This window comes from Podarcis filfolensis, assembly GCF_964270895.1.
Source record: "Podarcis filfolensis genome assembly, chromosome: 1".
NCBI lineage: Eukaryota > Metazoa > Chordata > Lepidosauria > Squamata > Lacertidae > Podarcis > Podarcis filfolensis.
The window spans coordinates 4,765,438-4,792,363 of NC_139604.1; the positions used below are offsets into that span (position 1 = coordinate 4,765,438).

Consider the following 26,926-nt stretch of genomic DNA (forward strand, 5'->3'; position numbering starts at 1 on the left):
GGGCTGCCTTCAGATGCCTTCTAAAAGTCATATAGTTGTGTATTTCCTTGACATCTGACGGAAGGGCGTTCCGCAGGGTGGGCACGACTGAGAAGGCCCTCTACCTGGTTGCCTGTAACCTCACTTCTCGCAGGGAGGGAACTGCCACAAGGCCCTCAGAGCTGAATGATGGGGGTGGAAACACTCCTTCAGGTATACAGGGCTGGAACCATCAGCAAACCTTTTCAGCAGGGGACCATTACACTGTCCCTCAGACCTTGTGTGGGGCCGGACTATATTTTGAAGGGGGGGGGACTATATTTTGAAGGGGCGGACTATATTTTGCTTGGCAGGGGGTTGGACTTGATGGCCCTTGTGGTCTCTTCCAACTCTATGATTCTATGATTCTATGAAAAGAACGAATTCCTATGCCCCGCAAATAACCCAGAGATGCATTTTAAATAAAAGGACACATTCTACTCATGTAAAAACACACTGATTCCCAGACTATCTGCGGGCTGGATTTAGAAGGCGATTGGGCCGGATCTGGCCCCCGGGCCTTAGTTTGCCTAACCATGATTTAGGGCTTTAAAGGATTAAAACTTAATCAAGGTACCACTGTAGTTGCATCTTCCCCAAAAATAAATTAAAGATTGTGAGCTGTTTGGCAACTAATATTCAAAAGTAAATTAGTGCCATTTAGCTGCTTCTGGCTTTGGCCCATGAAATGCCTTCTTCCATATCTGAGGCACACTTCATAATAATTTGGATGTATTATATGAATGTTTGCAATTTTTTAGTGCTTTTGATTGGATTTATGTTCAGTTCAACCCCTCCTTTCCTCTCTTTGTTTTTTCTTTTTCTGTAGTGTTTAGATTATAGACTTTCAGTGGGGATCTGTTTCGTTTAACTTTGTTTAACTACTATTGACAGTGGTTTATAAATCATATTAAACTTGACTGTTAGAAAAAAAATATGGCAAACTTTTACAGTCTGGCTTATATCTCTTATTAGGTGTGATTTTCAAATCACAGGGAAGCCCACTGAAAGATCTTACATATTGGTGAGAGCAGCCTAGGGCCTGGGTGGAAGCAGGCCTGTGAAGCAGCAGATAGGAAATAAAGCTGTACTTCCAGCATCCCAGATGTGAATCTCTGCCTTCTTGGACTGTGCTGTCAGATGTGGGCCCATGGAAGACAGAGGACCTTTGAGGTTCCCTTCCCCTGACATAAAGCACAGGGGTATGTTAAAAGATCAAGATTGGAACCGTGATTGTGTGGAGTTGGCAGTGACCTTTGGACATTCAAATAACTCTTCAAGATGTTGTAAACTCAAGATGTCAGCATCTGAAGTCTAGGATTGGGTGGTGTGTTTAACAGTGGGCTTTCCTCAACTATCTCTTGTTCTGTCTTTCTGCTCATCTACACTAGTGATAAATCTCTGCATAGTGCTGCTGAAACAAACATTTTATTTTGGTACTGGACTTATGCACCTCTCCCAAAGTGCTGTAATGTTTCTCTCCTTCGTGTACCATCATGATCTGTTCTTGTACCCATGGCAGCTTGTTCTTCCAGAGCATAATAAAAAGGGGAAAGAGTAACACTGTCATGAGGATGCATCATAGCCTGGAGCACTGCTCCCAATCAGGCATGTGAAATCTTGGAATGGTCTAAAGATTGGCCAGCACCTGCTTGGCTAATATTCTTGTAAAAATAACAAATGTGAAACAGATCGGCTGTCCTATCGCAGTATCAGTTGGCATGTGTAGAGATTTAAATTTTATCTTCTTTCATGTAGTGGTGAAGTGGATAATCAGATAAGAGAAAGCCGTCGTGTTTTCATTTCCAGAGTGGCTACCTGGCTCAGATAAAGATGCTGGTTCCTATTTTCTGTTCCACAGCATTTCATAACCCAGAATTCTGTTCAGCTCCCTGCACAACAGCTGCAGATTGCTGGCTTAACTCTTGACGTATAGTTGTGAAATAAATAGATCCTTTCTGTGCAATTTATTAGAAAGACTTAACAAATCAAGGGCAATGTCTGAAATAGGGTTCTTTTTAGTGCATAAAATGTTTAGGATAGCCATAATAAAAACAGTAGTAGTAACGACACAGCAATACAATAATGATGGTGATGTTACCTGGTGTCATTTCACAAAATTGTCACTATCAGTGTCTCTTCATGTTGTTGTGCAGTGCTGCTTTCTGAAAAGTGCCCCCCTCGGCCCTCTGCTGAGGGCTTTCCTGGATTGCCAGTATATGCTTCTTTTGAAATGGTGTCTTTATGGAGAGCAAGGTTTAGAAACATTAAGCCTTGGTGGTTCATGTGTGGCAATCCTGTGTGCCCTCTGTTTAAGGCAGTGATAGGCAGGGTTCATTTACCATTGGGTTAGGAATTCCCTCCAGAAATTGGGAAACTGCAGGCCCTCAGCTTCCGTCTGCACCTCCATGTCCTCCATCTTCAGTGGAATATTTAGCATCACTGGTGAGCATTTGCATCCTTTTCTGCTACTTGGAAAAGGGGAGGCAGGTTGCTCCAGGCAATCCTTTCAGCAAAGCATCTCCACTAGTCCTTTTTATCTTTCACTCCTCAGAACATTAGATCCTTTTTAGAGTTTATTTTTGCTTTGGCAGGAGGAGAGCTTTAACTTTAAGCTATTGGTGCCATCTCCCACCCACCCTGTCCAATTTACCTGTGTTTTAAAATCAACCGTGGAGACCCTTCTCCGTGTTCCACCGCAAGAAATGATGCATTTGGTGGCAGTGTGAGAAAGGGCCTCTTCTGGGTTAGCATCCTGACTATGGAACATGTTCCCTGTGGTTTGGTTGACTCCAGAAGTATGGTAATCTCCACACCAACTGAAACCATTCCTGGAAAACCAGATGTTCTAGCTTTATTGGATGAGTGGACCTTTATGAAAACTTTTTTCATAATATGCTGTTTTTCTTAATTTCTATTCTGATGTGAGTTTTAATTGTTGTTTTTATTAGTTTTTTATTATTCTGATATAGTTCATGATGTAAGCTGCCCTGAAAGCATTCGTGATTAAAGCATGATATGAACCTTTTAAATAAATCCCTGCAGTGCTGTTTTGCTTTTATCCTCACATTGTAGGTTCGGTTGAGTACGCAAAGAAGAAGAGGGCGCTGATGGGGGCCAGGGAAGAAAGCAGGGATGGAATGGGGGGGCTGGAACATTGAACAGACACATTCTCCACTGCTGAATGTTATTGCAGGGCCCCACGTGTGACGTAGAAAGCTGAAAGGGTGACATCCAGTGTTGCATGGATGGGTTTCCCCTTCCTTTCCCCCCTAGTCTCCTGCGCCATGCACAGTCTGCTCCAGAGGGACCCCTGGCATGTTTGGGGGCAGGATATGCTGAAATGTTGAGTTTCATCATTTATTTTCTCTTGGAATACCTCTATCCCAAGGTTTGTGCAGTTGGGGGTGACAGGAGAGGAATCCAGTGTCTGGCAGAATGTATATCAGTTTCTGGTTGGCACCATTTGAGACAGAGAATGTTAGCGTATCAGATGAGGGACTGATATGGGCAGAGGGAGACAGAGAAATGTCTTTCTCATTACATTACAGTCATACCTCGTGTTGCATCCGCTTCATGTTTCATCTTTTTGCGTTACGTCCTGTGGCAACCCTTCCGGAACGGGTTACTTCCGGGTTTCGCCTCTTGTGCATGTGCAGAAGCGCCAAATCGCACCGTGCACCTGCACAGACACAGCACTTCGACTTGCGGACATTTCACGTTACGGACAGGCCTCCGGAACAGATCCAGTCTATAACATGAGGTACCACTGTACAGAACATATCCTCAAGTCTCCCCATCTGTGCCGTGAAATACTTCCCTTGCTGTATGTAAAGATCCCAGAATAGAAAATAGATTAAAGCTAAAGGAGTCTCTCCAGCTCCAACGTTGAGAGGTCTGAACACCCACCCACCCAGACTCCTGTTTCAGGCTGCTTAGAGCCCTGAAGAAGAACACTCCTTGAGGGGATGGTCAGCAGAAGGGGCGAACTAGGAATAACTGCTCTGCAAAGTGATTTCGTTGGGGAAAACAGATGTTCTGCCTAAGGACCCCATTTGCTTTAGTATTTTGCAAAGAAAATACACCTTCCCTGAAACTAAGCAGTGCCGCATCAATGTGCAAGGAGTACTCTGCACATTTTGTTCTCTTCTTTTAAATCCTGGCTGGCACAGGCTCTGCCATTCAGTTCTAAAGAAGTGAATTGTCTAAGGCTAAATGGCCTTTCTCTTAAATCAAACAATGTGGGATTTTATCTCTTCATGGGGCAAATGCAGACTCTGCAGCATTCAGTGAAAGCTTTTCGGTGGTGTCCCAATCTGATTTCAGGTCGATTGTGCAGTTTCTATTTGGAAAGCAAGTGCTGTGAGTGAGATTAAGGGGTGTGCCTAATCTTCTTTGGGGATTTATTTTACGTAGTTATTTCACAACATTTATATACTGCTTGATTTATATTCCCCTTTCCTGTAAGAAAATCTAGAGGTGGTTTGCAAAAAGGTGTTTTTTGGTTTTTATGAGAAGAAGTTTTGAATGGACAGGTCATTCTTGACTACATTGTAACTGCCTGAGGAAATGAGATACCAGAGCACTCAGTTGACCTGCATAGAGAAACTGCTGCATGTTTGGAGGTCAGGTGGTAAGCGGATAGGAAGGTCAGTTTAACAGAGTTCAAATCAATTGGCTTAATTACTATAGAACTGATAGGTTTTGAATTATGTATGGATGCCTCCTTGGAGAGCCACAAGAGAGGAATGAAATAAGGCAGGTGGAGTTGCTGTGGAGAACTGCTTTCGTTCTGGAGAGTCAGACTGACCCCCATGGGAAAGCTATAGGCACTGTAGGCCACCTGTGTGGTTTGTGCCAAGTGGTCATCCTAAATATGCAAGAAGGAGTGAAACAAGAATGAGACTGCATCTCAGATATTTAATTCTCAGCTAGCTACCGTGTGCACTGTTTCAGGTGCCTATGGCCTTAAATGAGAATAACAAGCTCAAACAAGAACCCAATACTTTGTTGTTAGAATTCATTTTTAGTGGAAAAGGGATATGTTGTAAATAACCTCTGCCTCGTTTGTAGAACCGGAAATCAGTTGGGTTGCAGTGCCATTGGGTTTGATCACAGCCTAGCAAAGTTGTCTTGCCCCATCTGTCTTGCTTTCCCAACCTCAGAATTGTTCTCCCGTCCGTGAGGCATCCTTTAAGGAGGGGTGGAGCCTCCTTCCGACACTTTGCTTCCCATATAGGCAGAGCCAGCAGAGAAACACCCTCCTCAGCCCCCCCCCCCGCCTCTTCCAACTAAGGACAGCACAGTGATCTCATGTTACTTACAGGTAGGCAGCATGGATGGTCAGTTTCTCAGTGAACACGAAAGAGGTCTGGCATTGGTTCTCCTCAGCAGCCTCTGTTGGAATACCATTATTGCCCAGGCAAAATCCCAACCCCAATGGAAAGCCTGTTCTATCTCTTTTGGTCCAGGTGGGTCAACTGGCCAGGCTGGTGGAGGTGGATGAGACAGTCCTAAGGCTAAGAAGGCTTTAATGCCAAGTCCTTTTTTAAAAAAGAAGTTTTAATAAGATATAATGCTTTTACATTTAAAGAAATTTAATAGCCAATCTCTTGCCACTTTTTAAACTGAAGAGCAGAATCCTATGACATTCCAGCAACAACTTGCTTTGTGTGTTTATGTGGAGTAGGAGGTAATGCCTGTGTGGAGGGAGCAGGTGATGATGCTTGGGCGTTTAAACATGAATGTATAAAACAGAAGCAGTGACCAAAACTTCTGAGGGCAGAAAGACCATGAAAATGTGCCTATTTCCTCTCTCCCCCCCACAACCTCACAATGTCTATGGCAGCAGTGTCTCACACTGAATGTAACTGACCTGTGGAAAGGACTCTATGAATTGAAAACAGAGATGTTGCATGTACCTTTCTTAAGTCTGATAAAAACTTTCATAAAAACAACTGTTATAAAAAAGGGTGAGTGCACTGCAGCTACCGGTAAATTGTATGCAAGCACAATATACAGGGTGAGTCTTTTAAGAGGCCCCGTGGACTGTGTGTACTCTGTATCCATGGGGCCTCTTTTAAAGGACTCACCCTGTATGAGACTGTAGTATGAGTCTGCTGCTTACACAGCAAGGAAGGTCGAGTGAATGTCCTAACATTTCAATTTCTATGCTTTGTGGTACTTGAGTGATTTTTGTAAAAAGAAACAAAACCTTAAGTCTTTGCTCAAACTAAAGGCTTCATGAACATGCGTGTTAATGTAGTATTTTAGTTTATTTTTTGTTAAACAGAATTCCTCATACTTTGAAGTTAGCCCTCTGTTATTTTCCATATTGTTTTATTTACCAAATGTCACTATTCTCTTCCAAAGAAACTACGCCTAATACTTAATGTGAGTATTCACAAAACAGAAGTGAAGTTGCTTTCTCTGTGCAGCTGCAATAGGAACAGATTTCAGCTTAATGTCATGTCAAGTCAGCTAATCTACTTAGAGCAATTTAGGCAGACACAAGGCCATAATATTCCCAGATTACAACCTTTCATCCCTTCATTATTATTTTAGTGTGAATCTGGTGGGTTATTAGAAGCAAGATGTGTGTGTGTGTGTGTGTGTGTGTGTGTGTGTGTGATAAAATCCCATTTAATAAAACTTAGGAAATCTGTCCAAGGTCAGCTGTGGGGAATGATCTTCAAACATACCACCAAGTGCTCAGTTTCAATTCTCATTTTATATCTGGTTTATACAGTATTCTTTGTTGCAAGCACAGTAAAACTCCTGTTGCTGCCAGTGGTAGATTGCCAGCCTACTTCAGTCATGCCTTTAAAATAAGAAATACTATATCAGGTAAATGATTAATAATAATAATAATAATAATAATAATAATAATAATAATAGGTAAAGGTAAAGGACCTTGGACGGTTAAGTCCAATCAAAGGCGACTATGGGGTTGTGGCGCTCATCTCGCTTTTCAGGCTGAGGGAGCCAGCATTTGTCCACATTCAGCTTTCCAGGCCAGCAGGACTCAACCACTTCTGGTGCATTGGAACACCGTGACAGAAGCCAGAGCGCATGGAAACGCCGTTTACCTTCCCGCCACACTGGTACCTATTTATCTACCTGCACTAGTGTGCTTTCAAACTGCTATGTTAATAATAATAATAATTATTATTATTATTATTATTATTATTATTATTATTATTATTATTATTTCCCCAGCAACTCTTGGCGGCTTACAGCACATATAAACACATAGTAAAAGTCAAACATTAAAAACTTCCTGATACAGGGCTGCCTTCTCACTCTTGTGAAGTAAGTATCCCTGAGATGTAGCCCAAGAACCTTGCTAATTTTGTGTTGACCTTCTTAGGCTGGACTGTGTTGCTTGAGGTCTCCCAGGCTCCCCTTCTGATACTTCTCTTACCCTGCAAGAGTGGACCTAGCGTGCACAACTGAGCCTACTTCAGTAGAGCTCAAGAGACTGGACAATATTGTTTGGAAGGACATATTATTGTTATCATGTTGAGTTGGAAGGGACCATGAGGGTCATCTAGTCCAACCCTCTGCAATGCAGGAATCTTTTGCCTAACACGGGGCTCAAATTCGCGGCCCTGAGATTAAGAGTCTGCTTCTCTACCAATTGAGCTATCCCAGCCTTATTTGTCTCATGGGTCATGCTCTTTCAACTTAAAACTGGACAAGGTAAACAAAACAGCAGGCAGACAGGAATTTGCAGGAAATAGGCACTTAGGTGGTTGAAGAAACTATGATATGAACTTATTTCTGCTTTTAATTGTGTTTGTCATTGTTGTTCTGCACAGAGAGTCATCATTGCAACCAGTGAGAGGACAGGAGGACGGGGGGATGTGGTTTAGGGAATCAATAAGTATTGGGCTTCAGGTTGTGCTTGGCTAGCCTGTGCAGGACTTCTCTGGCCAAAGGCAAATCCTTGATTTTGCAAAAGAGGTTGGTTATTTTTTAAACAATTTAGTTTATGTAAAGTGAGGCTTTGCGTTTGAAACTGAGATTTGAATTTCAAACCAGAAAGAGCAGGGAGTTTTGTAATTTGATAGCCATCTTAGTGCAAGCGCACTCTGTGATTGTTCTGTACTAAGGGTGGGTGGGGTCCAGGCATATACTTGCTTCTGCAAGGAATAATGGCATTACAGTCTCACCCTGTGCTCTCATACTCATTTTTCTGAAGAAGATAATTGAAAGGTGGCTCATTCAGTATAACGTGTCTTCTAGTCTGTTGTTATTGTGGTTACAACTGACAGAAATGCTGATGGCATTTTTCTCTGAGATGCCAAGAGGTTGTTACATGGAGCTGTTTGACTTTTCCAGAGCCGTGGTACTTAAGCAAGGTGTTGCTGGAGGAGAATGACTTCAATTGTTTCTCAAAACACCGGGCCACTTAAAGAAATGAGCATCCCACGTGCCTGTTCCTTCTGTAAAATAGGCATGTAATAATGATAAATGTTTGGTGTTTTCCCTCAGACCTTCACCTGTAACCAGAGTGCTGTTGGTGTAAAGGAAATGAAATTCAATTTCTTTTGGAGAAGATGTGTTACAGCATTTAAGGTTAAGTGTACTGAACACTTTGAACTTCTTTTAAGATGCAGTTTTCTTTTCCTCAAAATGAGTGTGATGATCTTTTCTTCATAATTCCTTTCTGTCTTTGAACAGCCCGATAGAGCATGGTTTTCAGATATTTCTTGGAACTAAGGCAAATGAGGATTCACAGGTCTCCTTCCCTATGTTTCTTTTTAGCATTGACTTGCTAGTTTCTCAATTACCAGATTGTGGTTGTGGCCACAGAGTTTTAGGGGATTTGGGTGCACTATTCTAGTGTCCTTGAATTGGTAGGGTGTTTTGGCCTGTGCTTATGCTTTGCCGATCCTCAAAAGGTGTTTGGGAGGACTGGAGGACTGTGGAAGAGAAATGGTACCTATCTTCTCTCCTGGGGTGTTTCTACCATTGTGCCTGAACATGGAAATGAAAACTTGAATGATAAGACTGAAGATGCCTGATTGCAAAGCATTGTCAAGGATATGTGTGTGTGTGTGTGTGTGTGTGTGTGAGAGAGAGAGAGAGAGAGAGAGAGAGAGAGAGAGAGAGAGAGAGAGAGATTTTGATTCAGTGTGTTGGACTTCCCTAGCCTGTCCACCGCCCCCCAAAAGCCTGAATGTCCCCTTGTAAATCAGAGCAATTATGCTTTATGACTGCAGAGTTAAGCAACTGCTACTAAACAGTTGCTAGCAGGAAGATGTATTCAGTTCCTTCACTCTCACACATACTTTGACATATCTAATCACATGTCAGCAATCATACTTGAATGTCAGGAGATACAGCACTAGCAATATAAGCCATTCAAAAACTTGCCTGGTGCTAAATTGCTCAGATTATACACTGATTCACAGTGCCAGCTTAGGTCTGCTATCATAGAATAGTAGAAAACTTGGAATTGAAATAAGCAATCTTGCCACAGAGAGAAGTATTTTCAGGCCCCTACTTTATGACTAGACTTTCATTACAAGCATCTACAGCAGTGTTTGCATCGTCTTGTATAAATAAGTGTGCATCCCTTGTTTGTTGGTACAAAATGGTTGTTGGCCACAAGTTTGCTGGCTGGCTGATTTGCACAATTGGGGACTGAATTGTGGCAATAAAAGACAGCAGTTCTTAAATTTCTTGAGTGTTTCTGTCAGTACAAGACAGCATTCTGACACATCAAAGAGCAGGGGTAGGCAACCTAAGGCCCAATCGCCTTCTAAATCCAGCCCGCAGATGGTCCGGGAATCAGCGTGTTTTTACATGAGTAGCATGTGTCCTTTTATTTAAAATGCATCTCTGGGTTATTTATGGGGCCTGCCTGGTGTTTTTACATGAGTAGAATGTGTCCTTTTATTTAAAATGCATCTCTGGGTTATTTGTGGGTCATAGGAATTAGTTCATTGTTTTTTTTCCAAAATATAGTCCGGCCCACCACATGGTCTGAGGGACGGTGGACCGACCCACGACTGAAAAAGGTTGCTGACCCCTGGCAAAGAGTCATGTGCCATCTTAAGGATAAAAAGTAGTTGTGGCTTGAGCTTTTTTGTAAACTGGAACCTACTTTGTGAGAGAGCATTGCCAAAAGCATTGCATGTTTTTCACCTGAGCCCCTGTACCTGCTTGGCTTGGCATTTGGCAAGGCTTGCATAGAGCTAGAGGGGGAAGGGATCCCTTTTCAGAACCTCTTGTCTAGCCTTGTTTTTAACTGATTGACTTGTCATCATAAAGGAGCAACTAAGGACTTCACCCAGCAGGATGAGCTGCCAGAAGAGTGGTGCCACATTCAGCTTCTCTTCTGACAGCCTGCTGCATTTCTTTGCTGGGTGTGGAAGAAGATCTGTTGTCTCCTCCCTGTCTAGTGCAGAATCCAAGCAGAACGAGGGATAGAAAGGGCCCTCCTGTGGCACCTCATTTCATTTCATCTCTGTTGTGAGCCCCTCCTCTTTGCCCAGCACAGAAACCAAGACGGCTCCTGGTGGAGACATGGAGTGTTATGATGCTGAACCTGCAGTAGGCAAAACTCCCTCTTACACTTCCAGTGTAGAAATCAAGAGGGCTGGAAGTGGAGGAAAAAAAGAAATGCTGCCAGCCTGCTGCATCTCAGTGCTAGATGAGCTGCAGGTAAACCTCCTATGCATCTAGCATAGAAAAACAGTGGACTGGTGGCAGAGGGAGAAAGCAGTCAGTGCTTTTGCCAGGAGATGGATGTGCAGCAGGAGTGTCGTCTTCACACAAATCCAGCTCAGGATTGGCAGTGGGATGTGCAAAGGAGAAAGGGAACACTATTTTTTTATTCACCTGCTTTTGATACATAAAAGGCCCTGGAAAAGGAGGGAGGAGTGCCCAGCTAATGAATAAAAAACAGGTTATTGTTTTAAAAAAAGAAATTGCTGTAACGTCGGGGAGTTTATTTACAAGGCTGCTTTATTCTTTTAACAATAATTAGTTTCTTTTGCAAATACTGAATAGCATAACTACTTCTAGTCTCCTAGTTGCAGCAGGCTATGGTTTTTATTCTGTTGCATAGTTGTTGTGAAGCACGCTGACTTTGCCCTTCACAGATATCTGGCTATGCTGGATTAGGATCTATGCTAAAGCATTCAACGGGGCAGATTATAGCTGAGGTGCACAGCTTGGAAAATCAATATGCTGCTAATGAAAATGCTCTTTCACAGATATCGACTGAAAGTACGGGTAAGCCTTAGCAATCCTCAAATGCCCTCTGTGTGCACATGCTGGCTGTTATAAAAAGAGATATAAGGGGGGGGGGAGAGAAACAGAGAATCCAGAAATAATACCAGGGGCAGGGGGAATAAAGGATTGGGAGATCCCACTCAGTCTCCCTTTCTCTTTTAGGTTTTGGAAAGGGTAATGCAGGGAACTTGTAGCCCTCCAGACCAACCATTGACCAGTCTAGTTGGGGCTAATGGGAACTGGAGTCAAAGGTCAGAGGTTACTTATCCCTGGGGTAGTGTGTGAACCCTCTCCCTGCGCTGGATTGGGGTGTTCAGTTGCATTGCCATAATCTGTCTTCCCTAGCAGCCAACCTTGCTCTCCCCTTTTAAATACAATTATTTCTCTGCCCACATGGGGTGCTCCTGAGTAAAGAGAACTCATCTCTTGCTTATGGATAAGCCTTGTCTGGCTGCCCAGCTAGCTGATGTTGGGGTATTCATTGATGCTTTGCATAAAATAATCCTGGATTGACTAAACATTCAGCATTTGCCCAACAGTTACAAACTACATGTTCTTAACTCCTTGCATATCAAAATAAATTTTATTCTTTTTTTCCACCTCAACTGATGAAAATATTTTTTATGTTTTATCTTTATTCTCCTCTTTAACGTTCTTATTAAGAAAATGTGATGAGATATTAACTGAAATGGGTTTTACATGCAGCATTCACTGTGACCAACCTAACACCACAATGTGCAACTTGCAAAGCAGAAATGTGTTGTCATGTGTGTCATTCAAACCTCTCTTTAGGACTCTCATATTTTCCTCCCTGATAATTTAACAGTTAGTGGGGGAGCAATCCCATGCACAAGAAAGTGGCATAAAGCAAGCCGGTGTAAATTAAACTAGAGTAAAGTTAGACAAGAGCCAAACTCTCTTCAGCAGCAGAGCTGCTGCTCTGCCTGAGTTTGGCAGAGGGGAAACAAGCCTTCATAAGAGTGTTCTGTGCTGGGTTTCTAGGTCACATGACTCAGCTGAAGATCTCACCTCTGGTTCTGCCCACCCACCCACGCCACTGGAGTGCCCCTTTGGCGAGGCTTCAACCTGCCCTGGCTCAGCCAGCTTCAGCCGGGATGAGCAAGTCATGTCAACATACATATGCAGAGCCAGGGACTTAACATCAGAAGCAGTCTTTTGTGGTGGAAGTTTTCCTAGGGAAACAATTAGGGCCAGAGGTGCCAGCTTGCAAGGGTGATGGCAGGGGCACCAACATCAGGTACCTGAGCATCATTCCACCCTCCCTCCCTTCCTCCTCCTCTATTCCGGGAGAAGCTTCCAGGGCTTTGGGAAGGAGGCACTGGACTTTAATACTCCAATTTACTGGGAACATTCAGGGGACTATCCTAGTCTCTCTAGTTCACTGACCACACACAGCTGGCCAACAGAGAGTCCAGGGAGCTCCATTGCATTCTGCATTGCTCATCTCAGAAGCTCTTGCCGTAGGATTTCCCCCAGAACATTCTCTGTGTACCATCATACCATGCAGGGCATCTTGCAGAGTTTTACGAAAAGAGACAGATGTCTGCCTCAAGAAGCTTGCAGTGTGAAAGACAAGATATAAAGTTATCCTTCTAGGTTAATTTTTGGTAACTTCCACCCTGATACATCAAGAAACGTGTGGACTTTATATTTTCCCTGTGGGCCGCTACACCCTTTCTTGAAGCTTGTAGAACCTAACCCTTCAGGAGGCAGGTCAGTCCCAATTGGTTCTCCATAGCTAGGCTGCAGAGCTGGGCTCATTGGGGATGAAGATGGGACGGACCTTTTTGGCTCCATGGGCCGCATCCTTACCAGGATGTGCCTTGTGAGCCAAAGTGGATGGGATGGCAGGTGTGCCCTACCTGTCTAAATCCCTTTTGTTCCCATCACAGTGGCTCTGGGTTTAAAATAGCACTAACATAAGTTAGTGTAACTTTTGGATGAACTTGGGCCTAAATGCATAGAAAAAAATAATACTAAATTAGCAAGTGCTGAGAAGGGGAGCCTCTTTATTCTCTCTAAGGTTTAAATAAGGTTGTTAACATTGCAAGTCTGCTGTTGTAATCGATCCTATAGGTTTGGCATTTAAAGCTATATTCTCTCCTAAAGTATACAATGAGAACAGATGGTTCACCTACGTATTTTCTCACCTCAATATGATCTTTGGAATATTTTGATGGTTTTATAATGCCATGTTTTCTCCTTTTCCTCCCAATTGCCATTTTCTGTCTTGTTTTTGTGAGCCTGCTTTGATTTCTGTACAGTGGCTAGCATATTTTAGGCACTTTTATCAGTAATAAAGGATACTCTTTTGAATGCCATTCACTTATTGTTACATCTGTTTGATTTTTCAGGTGAAGATGAAAAGGTACTTTTGCCTAAGAAAGAAAAAATGAAGCTGCGAAAGGAGAGGTGGTTGCAAAGTAAGTCTTTTTTTGATGAATCCTGTTTTCACAGAAGACAGCTAACTCTTCAGTGCTTAGACTTTTACCTAAGAATATTCTGTGCAGTAGGCAAGCACCTGAAAATCTATATGGGAATCCACCTGACCGGAAGCAGTTTCAGATGCTCCCTGAAGCTCTGTTGGCTGACTGCTGAAGTAATTGATAAGTTCAGCTGGCGGCACTCGTAATACTCACAGTTCTTCTAACTTTGCTGAATTATCTAACAAGTAATAGATTATCAAAACTCATGTACAATATTTTTAAAACAGGGTTAGACAATCCAAAGTGAATGTTATTTCCAGACTTACAAGCACTAGGAGCCAGAGAGATGACTATATGTTACATGAAAAGTAGTTACATATAAACTCAACGGTTGCGAAGTCTGAAGTCACTTCCCATGGAAGTGAGAAGGGAAAAGTAGATGTGCTCATAGAGCTGTGGACAGCCTTTCTCTGTGGGTCACTGTATGCTCATTTCACTTTTAGTGGCTAAATTTCCAAGGGTGACGGTGTTGAGGAACAGGAGAATTCACGTAAGCATGGATAGAGAAAAGCAGCTGCCAGTTCTAGGATCAGACTTCTCTCTTTGCCTTCAGAGGAATCTACAGAATTCTTAATAGGAAGAAAACTAATAAATGAATCTAAAGAGAACCCACCCACATGACACGCACGCACACACAATATTAAAAAAGAAAGTTTACTACCCCAGCCTTCTCCCTCCCAACTTCACTTCTTTCCCAACCTTAATCCGCCTATAATATTTGGGCCTCACATTGAATAAAACTGATCTGTAGAAAAGATTCAATGAACAGAAAACTGAGACACTGTATGTACTTTTGTAATTCAAGAAAATCTAAATAATAATAATAATAGTAACAACAACAAAAATTGGTCAGAACCTGGTTTACACATGGCTAATTATTGCATGAGGATTTAAAATAAGTTCATAGGAGACTTGTTCAGATCTTGTAGGGTGAGATTAAGAATAGACCTCTGGCTTGCATGCTTCTTCCTCTGCTTTCTTCAGATCAGGAATGAATTATGGAACTAGTCAATCCCATGTTTCTCTCCCAGTGGGCTTATTGCATCCCACTTTCTACCCCTTTCCTTCTTTGTTGAGTAAAGATATCTCAGCCTTAACCTTGTCATACATGAGGATACCTTGGGTTCATGGTGGGGAAATGAGGACACAGGAAAAAATTATAGAATGAAAGGCAAAATCCTCCCTGCTCTGTGGTGAGGCTGTCTTTTGCAGGGTTTAGGCTGAATACTCACAGAGGGTAAAGCTCTGGAGCTGCTTCCGCAGCAGCCAGACTTAGGCCAATCCCTATATAAGAGCAGCACCTGTATTCTAGTTGCAAGCTCTGCCTTTACTGAAAGGCGCCTCTTCACCTGCAGGGGCCCAGGCCACCCCAGCAGTCTCTTAATCCTATGGATGCTTCTGAAATAGGGTCCTCCGAGACGTAGTTCTCTTGTCACAGATACTTTAGTTGATCGCAGGGGGTTGGACTTGATGACGCTTCCAACTCTCCCATTGGCTCCCATTGCAGAAGTGTTTCTGCCCTCGCTTGCAGTTCTTTTTCTGATTCAGAGTCTCTAACCTTCATCCCTTGAAGAAGGTGAATCTGCCTCCAGGGCCATGACACCTCCTTAGATTTGATTGAAAAGTAAAAATTGGATATTCTCACAGGTGCGGAAAGAAACATGTGAAAACTGCATTATTAGGCCCACATGAATAATGTTTCCTGTTGTATAATAACAGGGTGTTCACTTGAAGGAATTTAATTAGACATTTGGTAATGATATATGTTTTTACTTCAACAGTAACTTGTCTATAAAGCAGATAATATTTTCCTAGTATACAGTAAATTTCACTTATACAGAAAATTATTGTTGTAAGATTTAATCACTTGACTATTTAATATATTTTTGTTATCTTCAAAAGCTGACTTCATGCAAATGTATGTATTTTGGGATTAATTTGCTTTCTGCCTGATTTCTTTTTTGAAGAGGAGATGTAGATGCCTTTTGCTCTCCCCTTTTTTGATTGCCAGCTGGGAACTGAAGTTCTGCCTAATGGCATAATAGAAATTATTCAGGTTATATTCTATTCCAAGCAGTGGTAAATCATATCAAACTAAAGCCAAAAAAGATGCAGTTTCAGCCACTAGAATCACAGGTAAAATGTCTCTGTCCTTAGAAAGATTTCATAAGAAAAGAATTCAGAATCAGGTATATCTAAGCCTCATTTCTGGAAAGCTTTGAAGTACCGCAACTTCATAGTACTGGACCAAAAACAGGGGTACTGGCGATCAGAATGCATGTGCTCTCCAGCCAAGAGAGCCCATCCGAGGTGAAGTATACACGTCCACATTTGTCACAAGCATCTGAAAAGGCAAACGTTAACAGGACAGCCAAAAGAAACAAGGATGTTGTAAATTCCAGCTCCAAAGATTCCAGTGAAGGGCTGAAGAGATCTAACCACGTTGAAAGGATTATATCTTCTGAATCACTTCTGAATCCGTAGAATCTTGCCTTACTTTCAAGCTGAACCATTCATACTAAGGAGATCAGAGGGACACTGTGACCTCTTTGAATCTACATGATAGTGGGTTCAAAATGGGCATATGTGGCTTAGCCATCCCCTTCTCTCTCTCGTTACAGCAGAATGGGTAAAGTTCATTAACTCCTGGTTTTATGCTGTGCACTTAGGTAAATTATACCAGATCTTACATCTGAGTGAGCCTGGAAAGCTCCCTTTGGATGCCATGCGACTCCTTTTGTTCAGTTCTGTAAGCCCCAACCCCGGCTGACTGAATATTTCCAGTGATCAGGCTGGGTCACTGCATTCCTCCCTCTCCTATTTCACTCTAGCATTGTGGCAGAAATAATGTTATTGCCCCAAATAATATTTCAGCTAGTAATTAGTCAGTATGGATAGTTACCCTCATGGGTCAAGCAAAATATTTTTTCCTAAAGAAAGAATGATGGAACTATGTCAGGACCCTGTAGTTAATAAAAATGGACTTGAAACAGACTTCTCAGACATAAGACTTTAAAAAGTGGTAAAGACATTTTAGAGATTCAGTTAACAGAATTTAAAGTATACTCCATGGGTAGGCAAACTAAGGCCCAGGGGCTGGATCTGGCCCAATCGCCTTCTAAATCCGGCCTGCGGACGGTCCGGGAATCAACGTGTTTTTACCTGAGTAGAATGTGTCATTTTATTTAAAATGCATCTCTGGGTTATTTGTGGGGCCTGCCTGGTGTTTTTACATGAGTAGAATGTGTGCTTTTATTTAAAATGCATCTCTGGGTTATTTGTGGGGCATAGAAATTCGTTCACCCCCCCCATAAAGTCCGGCCCCCACAAGGTCTGAGGGACAGTGGACCGGCCCCCTGCTGAAAAAGTTTGCTGACCCCTGGATACTCGCTTAACAATTGTTTCTCCCTCCTGCCCCTGTTTTTCAGAAATAGAAAATATCAAGCTAGCAAAACAACAACAAAAAGCAGAAGCAAAGCGAAAAGCTACCCCGGTAGTTGGAGATATGCATCCTCTGATGGACGCTCTGCCTGAGCTCTCAGACATGGTAGCTGTCAGCAAGTCCTGCAGACATCCTAAAACGTAAGTTAAGTGCTGCACACACAATTTAGGTAAGCTGAGGTGGTAAACAGACTTTGAAATTGGAACCCTTGCTTGTTAAATTGGGGTCTAAAAGCATGAAGTTATTTTCCATCTAATTTTTTATATTCATTAGGGTTATAGAAATATGGCTATTATATACAGTGGTACCTTGGTTCTCAAATTTAATCTGTTCCGGGAGATTGTTTGACTCCCGAAACTGTTCGAAAACCAAGGCATGGCTTCCGATTGGCTGCAGGTTTGTGGCATTTGGGAGCCAAAACGTACGAGTTCCAAGGCGTTCGAAAACGAAGGTACGACTCTATAGCAAAGTAAATCCTGGTGGAGACCTTACATTTCAGATTTTACTAGCTGCCACTGAAAGTCCTTGTGGTTGATTTCTTGCATCATTTGAGAATCTTCTCTTATTTGAATAGTCACGTTAACTGCCCTAGGAAGCCATGGAAACCTTTGAAGGTAAAGGAGAAAAGAAAATTAGTTATGATGATAAGTATGTGAAGACCAAGATTTGCAATAACTGAGCACTGAAGGTAAACATGATGCTTAGAAAATATTTGCAAGTGGGTACAATGAAGTTGCTCTACATCCACACAAGATTTTCATTAAAAGTTCACTTTCTCATGATCTTGTCTCAGAACAGGAGTTCCACTGACCTCTCAGTTCCTAATTCTTTTTACTTCATAAATAGGGGCTAAAATTAAATTCTCAACACAGATGCATGTTTCTTAAGAACAGATTTTATTGTAAGCTTTAGAACTGGCGTGCGAGAGGCTTTTGCCTTCCTGGTGTTGTGCTCCATCAGCCTTAGAGAGCTTGCTCAATGATCAGGGATGGTGGGAACATCTGGAATGACACGGGTTCCTCAGCCCTGCTCTAAAATGTCTTGTCGTCAGACTTGGTTTAGGCATTTAGCCTTTCTGGAGTCTTCAGTTGTGTGGCTTTCTTGCTGTTGTGACTCTTGAATAGACACTCTGTCCAGCAATCCTGTGTATATCTATAGAGGAGTCTTTCCCACTGGGCTCAGCAGAACTTCTCTGCTTGAAAAGATGTTTAGGACTACTGCCCTGTCCTAGTTCCCTGCACTGTTAGCATGGGAAAATCTTCCTTCCTTTGATTTACCACAGAATAAGGCATTTTAGTATTGACATTTTCAGTCTTATTCAGTGGTTGAGTGAATTCACTTATGTTTTTTGATAGCTTGATATCCAGTGGAACAATTTTCTGAATACTTTCAAATCTAATGGATTGTTGCTTACAATTTACAGCTGTCTGAGTTATTTTGTTTATATCCCCTCTCATTTGCTTTCATGATTAAAGCCTACTTTGAATAGGATAGGTTCTTATTTTTGGTTATTTGTTATACTTTTCATTACAATGTTAATATTAGAAAAATGTTATGTTAATACTTAAAAAGAAGAAAGAGAAAACAAGAAAAAATGTACATCAACATAATACAGAAAAACATGTAGCAGCACCTTGTCTTCAGAGTTATTGTTTGATACATGCATAAACAAAGACTGTCTCTCAGAAAACCTAGCAACTGGTTTCCTAAAATAACTCATTTTTGAGATGTCAACTTACACCAAAAAAAGTGTAAGTTTGCTTGTTTTTTGTCTGCTTTGTGTTGGATTCCCTCTGGGAATTGTGTTACGGTTGGCTAACTTCGAAACAGTTCAGATGCTTTATGCCAGTAGATCCAGGGTGTTGTAATTTATTTTTATTTATTGCATTTAAATCTTGCCGTTTTCTCCAAGGATCTCAAAGTGCCATACATGTTTCTTCCCCACAACAGTAACTGGCTTAAGGCCACCCAGGGAGTTCCTGGCCAAGCAGGGATTTAAAGCCCGGTCCCTCGGGTCACAGTCCAACACATTAAGCACTCCCCACATGGGCTCAGGGCAAGAGACCTCTTTCAACTTGAGGGCCACATTCCCTGCTGGTCAACCTTGCAGGGGCCGCATGCCTGTGGGGGTGGGGCCAGAGGCAAAACATCAGCTTTGCACAGGAGGCGAAATGCTTCCATTGGAGTTCAAAGACACATTCCAGGCAGCGGAAACCCCCAGGCAGGAGTGGCCAGAGGGTGTGGGACTGAGGGGGCAATCTGGCCTTGGGAGAGTCCCCACGGTCAGATAGAGAAGCCTGGAAAGCCATGTTGACCCCTAAGCCGGAGAGTCCTCGCCCTTGTGGTGGGGACTTTAAGAACGGCAGCAATCCTTCTTCTAATATTGCATTTGACGTGTGTTATTCCAGCCATGGGCAGCTGAAGGCAGGCTGGTTAAAACTGTGCAAGTCAAGCTCCAAGCAAGGCAGGGGAGCTGGAAAGCTCTTTTTGCACTGGGCAACCCAAGCAGACCTGGTGCAAAAACATTTCTCAAGCTTTTGGCCCTGCTTGGAGCTTGACTTGCGCAGTTTTAACCAGCCTGCCTTCAGCTGCGCATGCCGTTCTTTAAGTCTTGGCACTCCTGCTCTGGGAGTGCTGAGAATGCTCTCTGTGTCCCCCACGCACTAGTCCGGGGGGGGGGGGGGCGCCAAAGAAGTGACTCTAGGTGAAAGCATGACAGGAACACTACAGGTTTTATTTTTCAAAGGATGGAGACTCTTCCCGCCCCCCTTTCAGATTGACACAGACCCTATTCAGTTTCTCAAGGATGCTCCAGAAAAGATTGTGCTAAACAGTCATGAAAAGGACTGAACTTCAGAATGAAATGGTCAGAATCATTTTAATGTGGGCAAGGGTGGGGAGAGATGTTTAAGGTTCATAACCAAACCCAGAGGATCAAATGAAAGTTCTACATTCCACATTGAATTCTTTTATTTAGAAGCAGCTACTAGTTTGATCAAAGTCTAGAAAATGGTTGCTGCTCCTTCTTGCAGTAAATCCACTTTGCAGTTGTAAATCCACTTTGTAGTTCCTCCTTTGTGCAGGGGCTGTTCTGGTTGCTCACAGTCTGAATCTGTTGCATGTGCTATTTAATCAGCACAAATTTTTAGAGGATTACAGTTATTGCATAAATGAGGAATTATACTCCCAATGATTTGTCAGCTTTTAGTCATAGAAGATCAGATTCTCCAGAAATGTGATCCCCTGCTGGGGATAAGTGCATTCAATTGAGGTTTTATTCTGATTTATAATGAATGAAGTCTGCAACATGTAATGAAACAAGGATGCCTTTCATGATGAATAAATAAAATTGAGGAGGCGGGCATCCCAGCAGCACATCACAGGCACTTGAGGCAAGTTTCCACAAGTGGCACAGACATCTGTATATGGGAATAAGTCTTATTTCTTGGGTTAGTTACAGGTCACATGCATTTGATCTCAAAGAGAACTTTGGGTTAACCTGAAGTCTGATAAGACATTGATTCAAATCTGTAATGAGAAGCTTAGAGAGTAGTCTTAATATAGTCTTATTCAGGAATAACATGTGTTTCACCTGGGATTACTTCACTAGGAACTGATGTTTTATGTTTCTAGAAGTAACGAGAGCAGTGCAATTTGCTTGGAAGGTTTGGAGCAAGGGGCTGCCGTGCCGCAGATTTTCTGTTGTCTCTTCAGCAATTGTAGGCCGTCTTCTCCTGGGTGATGTGCTGGCTTTCTCAGAAGGCTCTTGCTGCAGAGCCATCCCAGAGCATACGTGGCGGGGCGGGCAGCCTCCTTCCAGTGCCCCCAATTTTGGAGATGCCAGTTTTCTTTCCCACATATTGGAGCTGTAAGTTCTCAGGGGATGATTTCATCTCAGCACTATTTTAATATAGACATTTTTTAAATCATCAGACAGTAGTTTTGACAGGTTTGTGCTAGATCATGAAAGAATGCAGTTAATCACTAAAGTATGTATTTATAACTGTGAGTAACAAAGCAGAAGACACAACATTCTCAGGGCGAATCATTTTGGCTTCTGTTGCTCTGACATGAATCAAAGGGTGCTGCTGCAGCCTTGGCAGAAGCCAAAACGTTTTGCTGTAATAATTTAACATCTACTTTGTTAGCTGCTGTAGTTTATGAGAGAGAAATAGCAAATTCAGAGTTTGTAGAAGGACAAAAAGTCCTTTGTAAAACCTCAAAGGTCTCTGTGGCCACAGAATGCTAGGTAAGTGCGGGGGGTGGGGTTTGAGACGGGAAGGGGTCTGGAGTGGCTGGAAGCCCAAGCTGAAGGTGCTGCACACGGCAACGTTTTTGGCAGGTCTTTGGTGTCAATACTGTTCTCAATTAAGACTTAGTTTTTGTTTTCTTCAGCCCAGCAAAGAAGATGCTGCTGACTAACTTCTGTCAGATGAAATCAACCCAGAAACGCCAAGTCTTGTGAGTAATGGTGGGACAGTCACAAGAAGCCCTTCTGGGCAGCAAAGTCAAAACCTGCCTTGCCTTAAAATAGAAGAAGATGCAATAAGGGCCAGTGATGTGGCTCTTCTTCCCCATGGTGTCGTGAAGTCATGCTCCTCTGCTCAACCAGCAGCAGAAACAAACTCTGAAGTAGCAGCATGGACACCATCCCATAATTTCCGAGGAACTCCCATGTTGGTGCCTTCAATGCATGGCGAAATGTGTGGGGTTGCTCTCGCTCTCCCTCCCCCCCTTTCTTTCTCCAGATAGGCAACTGCACCCCCCCATCCAAGGCCTCCCATCCTAAGCAAGTGAAAATCAAATCCCGCAGAGGGCACTTCATTACAGAAGCAATTTCATATTGCTTCTCCTAAACTTCTCTGCCTCTAAATCATAGCTCCCCTTTTGAAAACAGCAGCTGAAGAGACACCATGGTCTCTTGCTGGGTGTTGGGATGTCATCTGCTTCTTCAGAACCTTCCGTGCCTTTAGACGTCGGACTGAGCGAGTCCCTCCTGCTGTGCTTTTGCAGAAGCAAGAGGTTTGGGCAAGTCCATTTGTCCTTGGGAAGTTCTCAGTCTGTGTCTCACTGATCTGATGACTCACTTGCCGGGGGCCAAGGGCTCTGCTGCATAAGTGGGCTTTGCTAATGCAAAATTTGGCAATTTGCCTTGTTCCTCTTGGGTATTTTTGTTCACTGATTGCAGGGGATAGGGGTGGGCACTTCCTAAGAATTTAGCCAAGGCAGCGCCAATATCCTGTTCTCTTCTCCCCCCTCCCTCTTCTGGCAGAGTTCTGTAACCTTAGTTCTGTTTGTGCCAGAGAAAAGTCGACAGGTCAGGAAAATGATTGTACTCACCGACGCAACACCATCCTGTTTATCCAAAGCAGCTAATTTGGGAAATGATAATGTTATGCATGCAAGAGGAATAAAGGCTAAAATGTTAACTGAAAAAGACAAGGCATTCCAGGTCCCCGAAACGAGGGCTGTGTTCATAAACTTTTATTGCACTTGCCAAAGGCCAGGGCATCAGTAGGGCCACAAAAGCTGGTTCAGACCCCAGTTTGGTTCTTTGGAATGAGGAAAAAAGGAATCATGTTCTCCCCTGATGTTTTGTGAACAAATGTTCTGAAAATTGCATACATAAGAGAGCTTACCTTATCACGGGATAAGAAAACTGGCAAACTGCCGTGAAATATGCCCACCATTTTTTGTGGAGGCAAGGGGACTTTCCAGGTAAAATCAGTTCCTCTGATGACAACTTTGCCCTGTTAGTCACAACGATCTCTCACGTAACTCTCCCAGTGCGCGTGTTTCTTCTTCCTTCCCTCAGCATTCCACCCTGGCGTTTTCCTTACATGATAAGCTTAGTTCTGCTTTTAGCATATGCTTGTCTGCAGTCGCTTTTTGACATCTGAATTGCCAAGCCCCACAAAGTGCTTCAAGGATTCCAGATCCTAGTTCACCTCCAACAAGCCCCAAACCTTTTTGAGGTGCCACACTTCATCTTGGATTCAGGATTTGTCTGCTGGATAGCACATATACTCCTTGAGAGGCTTGCAGAATTACAGAACTGCCCTTAGCTTCAATAGAGCTGCCCAGTAGTGTTGTTTGCATAAACACATGTAGTACACCAGCTAAACTCCATTGTTCTTGGCTAATATAACTTTGATTCTTGCAAATTCAAGCGAGATATTATAACGAGAGCACTGGAGATAAGATTGTGTTTCAAATAAATCCGGAGAGCTCTTCTGCTCAGAGACATAGCTCAGAGGGCCCCAGATTTCCTGCCCCCCCCCCCTCAAAAGTTTAAAACGTTAAGCTTTTCTTGGCTTATAAGGCAGTTAAGCACACTGCAGAGCCCAGAGCTGATAAGACCCTAGCCAAGACCATCTTCATTTCCCTATAAATTAACAAATGCACATTTTGGGCAATCCTTTAAATTTATTGCTACACTTTTGCTCTTACTTCTCTCTGTGAAGAATGCTATTGCCAGCTACAGTGGTACCTTGGTTTGCAAACAGTCTGGTTTGCATACATTTTAGGTTACAAACATGTCAAACCCGGAAGTGCGTGTCCTGGTTTGCAAATTTTTTTGGATTACAACCCCCCTTTTTTTTGGATTACGAACAAATTTTTTTTGGAGGCCCCATTGGCAAAAGAGCGCCTTGGGTTACAACCTGTTTTGGTTTACAAATGGACCTCTGGAATGGATTATGGTTGTAAACCAAGGTACCACTGTACATGACACACTCCTGATTTTATTTTACTTTTCTCAAGCCACCCTAGAAGCAAAGCCCTGGTTTACAGTCTTTCATCAAGTAATTCATATTCAAAGGAATAGGATGAAAGGTCCTATTTGTGAACTCCTGGTTCTATGCTCTGCACAGCTGCAAGGAAAGGGCTCTGTCTAATTAAACTCAGACTGTAGTGGGTATGTTATGCTATTCCCATAGAATAAGTTTGAGTCGTTCAAGGAATATGGAAGACACACTTGGATATAGCATCTTCAGGTGTTGGGAGTCCTGCTGTTTGCACATGACTCTTCCTCGTGAGCTCTCTTACACTGACCCCCATAATTCACACAGCAGATGTGCCTAGATGACACCCTCCAGTTTATGCCTTTTTGTTCCCTGGGGTGTGCTAGAAGTTTAGTCAGAGCCAGGTTAGGTTAGCCCCACCTGAATACAGTGAGTTGCTTCACTCAAGGACTGGTAGTACAGTGGTACCTCAGATGTCGAATGGAATCTGTTCCGGAAGTCCGTTTGACGTCCAAAACATTCGGAAACCAAGGCGCAGCTTCAGATTGGCTGAAGGAGGCTCCTGCAGCCAATCAGAAGCCGCGTCTGATGTTTGGGTTCCAAAGAATGTTCGCAAACCATAGCATTCAGGAGCCAAAACGTTCGACTCTCAAGTCATTCAGGATCCAAGGTACAACTGTACTTTTAACTTGCCTCTTGTAATGCTAGCCTATCATCTGATGCATTTTCTCCCTTTTTTCTAGGATGCAGGAAGTAGCACAGTTTCACAAGACTATATCGGATCCTTTGTTCAAAGCTAGCCCTTTGACAGTCCTTGGTGAGCATCTTTCCAAAAGACTGCAGCTGGAGAGGGAGGGAAAGCCATTCTGACATCATTGCTGAGACTGTTTGAGAGCACGAGAGATTGGATTCTCGCAAACACACTGCACGATGACCTTACATGCCCAGTATGCCAGCATAACTTGCAAGAGTCCACAGGATTATGACATTCAGTGACCTTGTTTTCCGCCAACAGAAATAAGGCTGCCAAGACTGATGATTGCCAATACTAGCTGCAAAGCTGTCTGCTGTTTTGCTAGAAGCTCTTGGGGATTGTTCTCCATTCCCACTCTGTGCTATATCACGCACCAAATGTTGTTTCTCTTTTCTTTCCATAGTTCCTATGAAGTATAACATCCTCTCCTCTAGGAGTAATGCAGCATTTGCATCATTCTCCTGAAATTATATTTAATAGAGATTAAGTCTGCTCCTGTTTCCATGAACAATTCAACTGAAAAATATCTGTTCTTGTTAGTTTTTGATACTGATTTGGCAGGTGCACAATGTAAAGTTTAGTTTTTCTACATAATAAATATTCCCCCCCCCCCCCGTAGTATGATGTTGTAAGATAGCAATAATAAAGGGAATACCACCCTAATTTTTCAAATAAAAAATGATGAGTAGTGAAACTGACACAGGGACAAATAGAAGAAGATGCCTTCACCCTGGTATGGTTCCCATTTATCACATACCTACTCCAACAAGACAAAAGAAAGAATCTGCTGTCAGTACACAAATCAGTCTGGTTAACCTGACCCAAAACCCACACACTCACACACAAAACCAAATCTCACTACAGACAACCAACCACACCCTAGGCCACCCCAACATCTCGCCACCAAGGAAATACAACAAGCGAATAGTAAGAACCCACACAAGTGACACTGACACAAAACCCCACACATACACTAAGTGGAAGAATAGAAGCATTGCCACCCAACCCCACCCCACTCACAATCCCCTCTTTTCTTCCGAACCTAACACTAATGTCTCACAACAAATGAAACTGATCTGTAGAAAACACAACTTGAAAAAAGAGACAATGTACACATTTTTGTAAACTAAGAAATCTTTAATAGTTTTTTTAAAAAGCTAAACAAAACTGGAGAGTGTGTTGTGGTACAGCGGCACTTGACCATCCAACCTGTGCTAATGGTAAAAGAATAACTTGGGTGGGGGAGCTTTACTCCTGCAAGCTCATCCACCCAGGTATTTTTAATGCAAGCCAAAGTTGGCATCCTCCTCAAGGACAAAGTCCTGGAAAAAAATCAGTTTTTCACACAGACATAGCATTCAGCTAAAGCACCACCAGATTTGATTTGATTTCTTTTTGGCAGAGCAGCCAGGTTTGCTTTGGCTGGGAGGAAGAACATGAAGGGGGAGCACAATGTACAGTCCCATCTTCATTAACCCCTTAGGGTGCCAGTCCATGAAACTTGGTTTTTTTTTTAATTATTATTATTATTATTATTATTATTATTATTATTATTAGTTATTCAGATATACTGCTAGTTTTGGCTACAGTATATTGTCAAACAAATAATCATTCTTATTTGAACACAAAACAAACTGTAAAGCATATAATAAATTCTTAACACAAAACAAACCACAGGTGTATAGTACCTTGGAAAATTATACTTGGGGCACATCATCCAAATTCAGTAATATAATTGAAATCAAAAACAGAATCATAAAACCCCACCATGCCAACATGTGACTTGTATTTGAGTAAATAGCACATGTATGACTTGGCTTCTTGAAAATGAAATCTGCAGACCATGTCAAGAAAGGAAAGCCAAATGACTCAATATCTGCTTTGGTTCACCTTTCCTTAAATCAAGGGTGTACAACATGTTGCCCTCCAGATGTTGAGAACTCTAGCTCCCCTCTTCCTTGACCATTGGCCAGACTGGATGGGGCTGATGGCAGTTGGAGTCCAGCAACGTCTGCAAGGCATCAGGTTGGCTGTCCCTGCCTTAAGATGACAGCCAAATTGCAAAGTCAGGTAAATCAGGATGGTGAAGCAAAGAACCTGGCTAAAGGTCTCAGTTCCTCAAGGAGTAACAGATGTTTGAGATACTGCGGAAGGGCAATTCATTGGATAAAAATTAAAAATAGGACCTGTGACAATAAAAGGGAAAATTAAAAAT

The 26,926-nt window shown here is 42.6% G+C and overlaps 1 protein-coding gene across 2 annotated transcripts in view; it reads left to right on the top strand.

Moving 5' to 3' along the window:
* SLX9 (SLX9 ribosome biogenesis factor) overlaps nt 1-26,382 on the top strand; it is a gene marked incomplete at its 5' end in the record, with an annotated part of 33,258 nt that extends 6,876 nt beyond the window's left edge. For both annotated transcript variants that reach the window (XM_083573174.1, XM_083573173.1), the window contains 4 exons: nt 13,641-13,709; nt 17,201-17,354; nt 21,610-21,675; nt 24,701-26,382. In XM_083573174.1, the coding sequence (XP_083429300.1) occupies nt 13,641-13,709; nt 17,201-17,354; nt 21,610-21,675; nt 24,701-24,827 (416 nt within the window). In that variant the 3' untranslated portion in view covers nt 24,828-26,382. The remainder of the gene's footprint in view (nt 1-13,640; nt 13,710-17,200; nt 17,355-21,609; nt 21,676-24,700) is intronic.
* Nucleotides 26,383-26,926: the final 544 nt, after the last annotated feature.